Source organism: Bos indicus x Bos taurus, chromosome 10 (genome assembly GCF_003369695.1).
Source record: "Bos indicus x Bos taurus breed Angus x Brahman F1 hybrid chromosome 10, Bos_hybrid_MaternalHap_v2.0, whole genome shotgun sequence".
Lineage (NCBI taxonomy): Eukaryota > Metazoa > Chordata > Mammalia > Artiodactyla > Bovidae > Bos > Bos indicus x Bos taurus.
The window spans coordinates 21,406,972-21,417,875 of NC_040085.1; the positions used below are offsets into that span (position 1 = coordinate 21,406,972).

General features: G+C 36.5%; 1 protein-coding gene across 1 annotated transcript; it reads left to right on the forward strand.

The window, feature by feature from the left end:
* The first annotated feature begins 6,057 nt into the window (after nt 1-6,057).
* On the forward strand, nt 6,058-6,999 carry LOC113899452 (olfactory receptor 4L1-like). The gene has a single exon (XM_027552807.1). It carries the CDS (start codon nt 6,058-6,060, stop codon nt 6,997-6,999), a length of 942 nt encoding a protein of 313 aa, XP_027408608.1.
* The last annotated feature ends 3,905 nt before the right edge of the window (nt 7,000-10,904 follow it).

Consider the following 10,904-nt stretch of genomic DNA (forward strand, 5'->3'; position numbering starts at 1 on the left):
TTTTTTTTTTTTTTTTTAATTTTATTTTATTTAACTTTACAATATTGTATTGGTTTTGCCATATATTAACAAAATGAATCTGCCACAGGTATACATGTGTTAAATCATTTATTGATTACCCTGGTGAAGGCCAGGGGTTTCCCTGGTGGCTCAGACAGTAGGGGTTCTGCCTACAATGCGGAAGACCCGGGTTCAGTCCCTGGGTCTGGAAGATCCTCTGGAGAAGGAAATGCAACCCATTCCAGTACTCTTGCCTGGAAAATCCCATGGATGGAGGAGACTAGTAGGGTACAGCCCATGGGGTGGCAGAGTCGGACATGACTGAGCGTCTTCACTTCACTTCACCGGTGAAGGCCTCCTCTGCTGTTCTAGCTTATGAGTGTGTGTGCTTCTTTCTCTTTCTCTCTCTCTTATTCCCTTACAGAGTAAAAGGAAAGTTTTCTCTGTGCTAAGAACTAGTTTATAGTCTATGAATTTCCTTATATGCCTTGCTCTATGTGGATCTATTTATTTCAATTCTAATTGAATAAATGCATTCAATTATCAAATTATAAATATTCAGACTGGTAAAGTCAAATGAACAGAATTACAGTTTTCTCAAGTCCATCATCTATGGTAGATCTATTTTCATAAATTTGCTTACCCTCTACCAACCAAAACACTTAAGTTAATGCTTTTTTCTGGAAAGCACTTATTAGGGAGACTCCACACAACTCATACACTTGGTGAATTCATAATCAACTTAAATAATGAGAGACTAAGTCCTTGCTCTGAACTCTAGAGACAACTAACTAGCACCTTTACTCTGATAATTCCCTCTGGGCGTTAATCACTAGTCTACACCTTATGTATGTGTTTTGTGTCCTTTTTTTTTTTTGACCGCAAATGATTGTCATGTATATCCACAGAGGCAAAAAGATAAATATATATTCAGAATCTCACTGTGTCTATGTATCTTTGAAGAGGCCATTCCTCAGCTAGAACTGGTAGGTTTAAATAGCAGTGCTAATAACATAGAGAAACTATATACTTTAATAAAGGAGGGGACTTTGTATACGAAACCTAGAAATTAATGAAAACCAGATTATTCTGATCATGAAGGCAATGGTAAAATACAACTTAGGCCAGATAGCATCTGGACAAATTTACCCAGTTTTAATAAGAAGAAAGCCAGTCTGTGATGGATAAATACCACTGACATCCTGATCTAAGCGGTCAGTTTTATAATTTGAGTTTGTATTTTGAGAACATAAATTTGAGTCTGTTTATTGTTTAACCACTATTGGATAAAAAGACAAAATAATTTAGAATATCAGAGAAGGCAATGGCACCCCACTCCAGCACTCTTGCCTGGAAAATCCCATGGATGGAGGAGCCTGGAAGGCTGCAGTCCATGGGGTCGCTAGGAGTCAGACACGGCTGAGCGACTTCACTTTCACTTTTCGCTTTCATGCATTGGAGAAGGAAATGGCAACCCACTCCAGTGTTCTTGCCTGGAGAATCCCAGGGACAGGGGAGCCTGGTGGGCTGCAGTCTCTGGGGTCGCACAGAGTCGGACATGACTGAAGCGACTTAGCAGCAGCAAAATAACAAAAAATTAGTTTCATCTTTGGCTATATTTAACATCTTTGACAAGTCCGAAATGTAGTCTAATAAAAATTGCATATCAAGAAAATGGAAAACATTGACTTATTTTATTTTATGTAATTTTTCATGTTTTTACTTTCCTACATTGGATATTTACTTCAGCTGAGAAAACACTTATGGAATCTAAATTAAATGTGATTAATTTAAATCAATATTTAAAAGATTTCCCCTCAAGTCTATATTTATTTTTCTGAAGTAACAAACCTTCTATTCAAAATGATTGTCTAATTATACTGCTAATATATTTGTTTTGGTGATTTTGTAACCTAAGGGCTATTTCCAATTTTTCTAAACTTACCACTCTTTTCTACCTACATTTATAACAAATACATACTTTAATATTTTAAACTTGATCGATATATGGGAAAAGAGTTCTTTGGGTACATATAATGTTGGCACTTTTTCTACCAACTGTACAAGCTTATTTTTTAATTAGGAAAATATTTATAATGGTTATTTTGGCAGAAAATCTGAACGTTCACATGTCAAATATTTTTTGTGTTAAGTGAATATTACCCCTGGGTTACCTAATCCATATACAGCTTAACACTATGAGGACAAATAATCATTAAAAAAAATTCAATCAATAGAAACTTCACAGCCTTTTTTTTTCTTAACAAAAGAGCTTCCAGTTACATATCTCCACATACATTAAGTGCTTTTATGAAAATGTGTAGAAAGGCTCTATTACTGAATATAAACAAAGAATATTAAACATAGTTTTCTTTCTTCAAGTTTGCACCCCAGTTGAACTAATAATTTTTATTCATTCAGTCACATAAACAGCACAGAAAGAGAGCTAGGCTCCCCGGTCATAGGCAACCATCCCAGTCTCAGAAATTTCTGCTAGAGAAAAACCAAACCTTGCCTGATTGAGCGTTATTCAATTATTTTTTCATTCCTTTTCCATTCAATATGATTTGTATAAATACATACCACTCAAAAATTTAAATTTTTTCATGTGAATTTTAAACTGTGCTTCAAGTTAGCAATAATTGCATTATTTTTCTGATTCTAACTTATTTTTACCTGTGTCTGAGTAGAAGAGTAAGTATTTTAAAAATATTTCACATTTGATCATATGTAAAAATTGTCAAAATGAATTATTTTGTCTCATAACATATTTGAATCATGTTTATGTGCATTTAGATGGATATATTTTATAAATATGCCTACAAATTTTTTAAAAAGCATAAATTAATAAATATAATTTTTGGTTTTAATTTTCCAATTTTACATAATAAACTATAAAAATTACTTTTAGGATTTTCCTCCAGGTTTTCTTCTGTTAGTATTTTGAGATCAAGGACTGCATAATTTTGATAATTTCATAACTATTATGTAGACTCGATTATTGCATTAAATATAATACCAATGATGATGACAACAACTCTTTTAAAGAAGACAGCCTAGGTAATTTTATCACTTATATTTAATGAAGAAAAACACTTTCATTAACACTAAGTCTACTTTACCAAATCTTTTATAGTAAATATCCTCCTGTGGTCCTCATTAGTTTGAGTATCCTCACAATCACCAGAAAATGAGATAATGTTAAAGATAAAATTTGGGGAATGCACATAGGCATTTAGCACCTATGTGTAGAATAAAATAACACCAATATAGCTCAAAATCCTTCAAGCTAGGCTTTAACAATATGTGAACCAAGAACCTCTAGATGTACAACCTGGATTTAGGAAAGGCAGATGAACCAGAGATCAAATTGCCAACATCTATTCAATCACAGAAAAAGAAAGGGAATTCCAGGAAAACATCTACTTTCTCTTCATTGACTATGCTAAAGCCTTTGCCTGTGTGGATCACATCAAACTGTGGAAAATTCTTAAAGAGATGGGAATACCACACCATCTTAACTGTCTCCTGTGAAACCTGTATGCAGATAAAGAAACAACAATTAAAACTGGGCAGGGAACAATGGACTGGTTCAAAATTGGAAAAGGAGTACATCAAGGCTGCATATTGTCACCTTGCTTATTTAACTTATATGTAGAGTACATCATGCAGTATGCCAGGCTGGGTGAAGCACATGCTGGAATCAAGATAGCTGGGAAAATTATTAATAACCTCAGATATGCCAATGACACCATCCTAGTGGCAGAAATTTCAGAGGAACTAAAGAACCCCTTGATGAAGGTGAAAGAGGAGAGTGACAAAGCTGAAGTAAAACTCAACATTCAAAAAACGAAGATTATGGCATCTGGTACCATCACCTCATGGCCAATACTTGGGGGAAAAATGGAAACAGTGACAAAGATTATTTTCTTGTGCTCCAAAATCAACACAGGTGGTGACTGCAGCCATAAAATTAAAAAATGCTTATTCCTTGGAAGAAAAGCTACTACAAACCTGGACAGTGTATTAAAAAGCAGAGACATCACTTTGCCAACAAAGGTCTGTATAGTCAAAGCTATGGTTTTTACAGTAGTCATGTATGAATGTGAGAGTTGGACCATAAAGAAGGCTAAGCACCAAAGAATTGCTGCTTTTGAACTGTGGTGCTGGAGAAGACTGTTGCAAGTCGCTTGGATAGCAAGGAGATCAAACCAGTCAATCCTAAAGGAAATCAACCCTGAATGTTCAATGGAAGGACGGATGCTGGAGCTGAAGTTCCAATACTTTGGCCACTTGATATGAAGAGCCGACTAACTGGAAAAAAACCCTGATTCTGGGAAAGATTGAGGACAGGAGAAGAAAGGGACAACAGAAGATGAGATGGTTGGATGGCATCATCGATTCAATGGATATGAGTTTGAGCAAACTCTGGGAGAATTTGCAGTCCATGGAGTTGCAAAGAGTCGGACACAGCTGAGCAACTGAACAACAAAAACAACATGTTGCCCTTTAGAGTCTTATAACAATTTGAGAGGTTGAAGAGTAGATATTATTTTATTTCTATAGAAAATTAAATCAATGTTGAAAAAGTTAAAGAGTATATTTCCCTAGTACATGTTAAGGCAGGACTAGAACTGGACAAAAGAATAACTTCTGAATATTTTGTGAACTATAAAGAAAAAAAGGGAAATTCAAAAAAAAAAAGGGGGGGGGGCGAAATTCAGAGTAAATTCTCCACATTCTGTCCTTGTACTCTAGAACTAGAACTTGGTATAAGCATATGTATGTATATCTGTGATTCTCTATCTGTGTCTGTGCAGTTGGCATGTGTCATTAATAGTTTTTTAAAGGAAAAAAAGAAACAGGAAGATGGGGCCAAAAGATCTAAATCAAAGAGAAAAGTACACAAAAGTAAGCCAATAGTGCCCATTCATTGTGGGAAAACAGAGTACAAATATCAAGGATATTTGAGCCAGGAATTATCAAGAGTCAGTTTGGACACAAGTTTGAAAAGTCAGAGGAAAGCAATCATCAGAAAAAAGTAAGCAATTAGGAGCCAAGGGAAAAAATAACCACTACTGGTGAAAGATTTGATGACTGTTTAGAGATAATTTACACAGAGAATGCAAAGAGACAAGAAAGAAAACTCCAGCCAGGAATCCAGCAACAAGAGAGTCAGGGAAATAGACAAAAAGTAGAGGCTAAGAGTTTTATTCATGAGCCAAAGTATGAGATACAGAACACAAATGAAAAGAAAGAAAGAAAATAGAAGGAAGGAAAGGAGAAAGGGAAGGCAGGAGGGACAGAGGGAGAAGGAAAGAACAAAGGAAGAAAGAAACATTAACACAGAAATATTTATGTTCTTGTGCAGAAACTTCCTGGGAAGCTTATTTTATTATTATTTGGGGGAGATAGGGACACATAACAGACTGTAGCCAGTTTAAACCTTCAGGAATAAGTTAAAGCATTTGGTATATATATTTGAGATAAAAGGGAAGGGTGAGAATATTGTATAGGTGAGAGAAGAAAGTACTGTAACAATTTGCCAAGTGGGTATATAATTCAACTCATATGAACGTATCTGAATATTTCAAATTAGGAAGGTGAAAAAGGTAAAAGATTGAATACTAGCTGCCAAAAAGTTACATGACTATATTCTAATCCACTTGAATTAACTTATGACCAAAGACCATTTGATTATTACATGATCCATTAAACTCAGGGTTCATAAATTCATGAACTCATGGTAAAAACAACAAATAAATGTGAAGAGAAAAATCTATACCCACAAACTATATTTACAAAATTTTACAATAAATTTCCCTTTTGTGCCTTTCTGTTTGAAAATAAATGCAGTAATGTGAAAGTGTATACAAGTAATGTGCTTGAATTAGTCAATTAAAATGTATTTTTCAGAAATATCTACCTTTTATTTTTCTGTAGGAATCAAATACTACTTTCTGTGTGCCCATACTTTCAAAACTGTCATAGATTAAATAATCACTTTTTCTGGATTACCTTCATTTTAAAGACTTTCTGAAAACACATAAACAAACGATGAAAATGATGAATGGCTCAATGATATCTGAGTTTGTTTTGTTAGGACTCACCAACACTTGGGAACTTGAGCTTTTCTTTTTTTTCATATTTTTATTGGCCTATGCAGCGATTATGGCAGGAAACCTTCTCATTGTGGTCACCATAACCTTGGACTCTCATCTGCACTCCACACCAATGTACTTCCTCCTTGGAAACCTCTCCTTTCTTGATATGTCTGTTTCTACAATCACAACCCCCAAGATGGTTGCAGATTTTGTCAGGGAGAATAAAACTATTTCTCTATGGGGCTGTATGGCTCAGATGTTCTTCCTTCACTTTTTAGGGGGTAGTGAGATGACACTTCTCATAGTTATGGCGGTTGATAGGTACTTTGCCATATGTAAACCTCTTCACTACACAACCATCATGAACCACCGGGTACTCAGAGGCTCTGTGCTGCTATCATGGGCTGTTGGCTTTGTGCATACAATGAGCCAGATGGTGTTTACCATCACCTTGCCCTTCTGTGGCCCCAATATAGTAGACAATATTTTCTGTGACCTTCCGCTGGTTATAAAGCTTGCCTGCACTGAGACCTATGTTCTGGAGTTGCTAGTAATTGCTGACAGTGGACTATGGTCTTTCATCTCCTTCATACTCTTGCTCATTTCCTACACTGTCATTCTGGTAACCATTCGACATCAGTCCTCTGGTGGTCTCTCCAAAGCTCTGTCCACACTATCTGCTCATATTACAGTGGTCACTCTGTTCTTTGGGCCGTGTATCTTCATTTATGCTTGGCCATTTAGTAGTTTTTCAGTGGATAAATTTCTTTCTGTGTTTTATTCAGTTATCACACCTTTACTGAACCCCATTATTTATACTCTGAGGAATCAGGAGATGAAAGCAGCCATGAATAGACTGAGGACCCAACATGTGAGGTCCAGAAAGACCTTCTAGGCAACAGTCATGATGACAAAGATTTCTAGACCAAATTCCATATATAGTACATCTCGGAATAAGTTGGTATTAATTTGTCTTTTTGTAGTTTTTTCAATATTTATAATGTATATTAAACCTACCAAATGCTCCATCACGTCTCTATGATATATTTTGTTTTATTGAAAGAATAATTTTTAATTGGGCTGGAAGAAGCACAAGCTGCAATCAAGATTGCGAGGAGAAATATCAATAACCTCAGATATGTAGACGACACCACCTTTATGGCAGAAAGTGAAGAGGAACTAAAAAGCCTCTTGATGAAAGTGAAAGAGGAGAGTAAAAAAGTTGGCTTAAAGCTCAACATTCAGAAAACGAAGATCATGTCATCTGGTCCCATCACTTCATGGGAAATAGATGGGGAAACAGTGGTTGACTTTATTTTGGGGGCTCCAAAATCACTGCAGATGGTGACTGCAGCCATGAAATTAAAAGACGCTTACTCCTTAGAAGAAAAGTTATGACCAAGCTAGATAGCATATTCAAAAGCAGAGACATTACTTTGCCAACAAATATCTGTCTAGTCAAGGCTATGGTTTTTCCAGTGGGCATGTATGGATGTGAGAGTTGGACTGTGAAGAAAGCTAAGCACCAAAGAATTGATGCTTTTGAACTGTGGTGTTGGAGAAGACTCTTGAGAGTCCCTTGGACTGCAAGGAGATGCAACCAGTCCATCCTAAAGGAGATCAGTCCTGGTTGTTCATTGGAAGGACTGATGCTGAAGCTGAAACTCCAATACTCTGGCCACCTCATGCAAAGAGTTGACTCATTGGAAAAGACTCTGATGCTGGGAGGGATTGGGGGCAGGAGGAGAAGGGGACGACAGAAGATGAGATGGCTTGAGGGCATCACTGAGTTGATGGACATGAGTTTGAATGAACTCCAGGAGTTGGTGATGGACAGGGAGGCCTGGCGTGCTTTGATTCATGGGTCACAAAGAGTCGGACACGACTAAGTGACTGAACTGAACTGACTGAATTTGTCTTTTTGTAGTTTTTTCAATATTCACAATGTATATTAAACCTACAAAATGCTCCATCATCACATCTCTATGATATATTTTGTTTTACTGCAATAATAATTTGAATTGAATAATTGAATTCAATTCAGCTGGGATTAAATTTCTTAAATAAAGAAATAAGGAGAAAAAAAAAAAAAAAACTGACTCACTAACTATAGTAGGAAACCCAGGAATGTTCAAGACTAAGCTTCACCAAATAAAGAGAAATCTAATATGAGTTGGTCCACTTTTAAATTCAAAATGAGGGATCTTTCAGCTAAATTCTCCAGTTGAACAAATGTACATACAAAAGTATTATCTCAGCTCACAAGCACATACACCCATAAACTTACAATTTTGCATATCCTAATATGCATAAGAATTATTGCTTTTTTTGACAAGGAAAATTTTCTATAAGTAGATAGATACAAATAATAGCTGTCATCTGCTGGCAAGAAGCACAAATTTAATTCTTAAGGAAAATAGAAATTCCACCCTAACATAAAAGTTGCATACAGTTCATTTTACCTTATTCCATCATTCATGTTTGTATTCACAGGTGTTCTCATGTATCTATCAAGAGTCAAGTAAGAGCATTAGTACTATTTCAATCCACATGGAAAAGGAAAAAATAAAGAAGTCTCTCTATATTCAGTTATTTACTTCACAATAAAACAAAATATTCAAAGCTACTTGCATTACATGCAGTGTGCCAATTTACAAGTTTGATAAACAGCTCATGGGTATTAGAACACAAACACGTTCTATGATCTCTTTGGCATCAAATTCAAATGCTCTGCTTTTCCCCAAACATTCAGTGTTCCTATTATGGGCATCTATCCAATACTTTTTCTTCATTGCCTCTAAACAATTTGTTGTTGTTCAGTCATTTAAGTTGTATCTGACTCTCTGCAAGCCAAAGGACGGCAGTACCCCAAGCTCCTCTGTCCTTCACTATCTCCCAGAGTTCGGTCAAATTAATGTCCATTGAGTTGGTGATGCTATCTAACCATCTCATTCTCTGCTGCCCTCTTTTCCTTTAGCCTTCAGTCTTTGCCAACATCAAAGTCTATTCCAGTGAGTCAGCTCTTCACATCAGGTGGACAATGTATCACAGCTCCAGCCTCAGCATCAGGGTTGATTTTTTTTTAATTTTAATTGGAGGCTAATTACTTTACAATATTGTATTGGTTTTGCCATACATCAACATGAATCCACCACGGGTGTACACATGCTCCCAATCCTGAACCCCGCTTCCACCTCCCTCCCCGTACCACCCCTCTGGGTCATCCCAGTGCACCAGCCCCAAGCATTCTGTATCCTGCATCCAACGTGGACTGGCGATTCATTTCTTATATGGTATTATACATGTTTCAATGCCATTCTCCCAAATCATCACCCCCTCCCTCTTCCACAGAGTCCAAAAGACTGTTCTATAATCTGTGTCTCTTTTGCTGTCTTGCATACAGGCTTATCGTCACCATCTTTCTAAATTCCATATATATGTGTTAGTATACTGTATTGGTGTTTTTCTTTCTGGCTTACTTCACTCTGTATAATCGGCTCCAGTTTCATCCACCTCATTAGAACTGATTCAAATGTATTCTTTTTAATGGCTGAGTAATACTCCATTGTGTATATGTACCACTGCTTTCTTATCCATTCATCTGCTGATGGACATCTAGGTTGCTTCCATGTCCTGGCTATTATAAACAGTGCTGTGATGAACATTGGGGTACATGTGTCTCTTTCCATTCTCGTTTCCTCGGTATGTACAGCCAGCAATGGGATTGCTGGATCATAAGGCAGTTCTATTTCCAGTTTTCTAAGGAATCTCCACACTGTTCTGCATAGTGGCTGCACTAGTTTGCATTCCCACCAACAGTGTAAGAGTGTTCCTTTTCTCCACACCCTCTCCAGCATTTATTGCTTGTAGACTTTTGGATAGCAGACATTCTGACTGGGGTGGAATGGTACCTCACTGTGGTTTTGATTTGCATTTCTCTGATAATGAGTGATGTTGAGCATCTTCTCATGTGTTTGTTAGCCATCTGTATGTCTTCTTTGGAGGAATGTCTATTTAGTTCTTTGGCCCATTTTTTGATTTGGTCGTTTATTTTCCTGGAATTGAGCTGCAGGAGTTGCTTGTATATTTTTGAGATTAGTTGTTTGTCAGTTGCTTCATTTGCTATTATTTTCTCCCATTCTGAAGGCTGTCTTTTCACCTTGCTTATAATTTCTTTTGTTGTGCAGGAGCTTTTAATTTTAATTAGGTCCCATTTGTTTATTTTTGCTTTTATTTCTACTATTCTGGGAGGTGGGTCATAGAAGATCCTGTTGTGAATTATGTCAGAGAGTGTTTTGCCTATGTTCTCCTCTAGGAGTTTTATAGTTTCTGGTCTTATGTTTAGATCTTTAATCCATTTTGAGTTTATTTTGGTGTTTGGCGTTAGAAAGTGTTCTAGTTTCATACTTTTTCAAGTGGTTGACCAGTTTTCCCAGCACCACTTGTTAAAGAGATTGTCTTTTCTCCATTGTGTATTCTTACCTCCTTTGTTGAAGATAAGGTGTCCATATGTATGTGGATTTATCTTTGGGCTTTCTATTTTGTTCCACTGATCTATATTTCTGTCTTTGTGCCAGTACCATACTGTCTTGGTGACTGTGGCTTCATAGTAGAGCCTGAAGTCAGGCAGGTTGATTCCTCCAGTTCCATTCTTCTTTCTCAAGATTGCTTTGGCTATTCAAGGTTTTTTTGTATTTCCATCAAATTGTGAAATTATTGTTCTAGCTCTCCAGGAAGAAATAGCACAAGCACAGAAATTGAATGTGTAATCAGAAATCTTCCAGCAAACAAAAGCCCAGG

Excerpts from the sequence above, each read along its gene's own strand:
- LOC113899452 (XM_027552807.1), top strand. The coding sequence starts at position 6,058 with ATGAAAATGATGAATGGCTCAATGATATCTGAGTTTGTTTTGTTAGGA.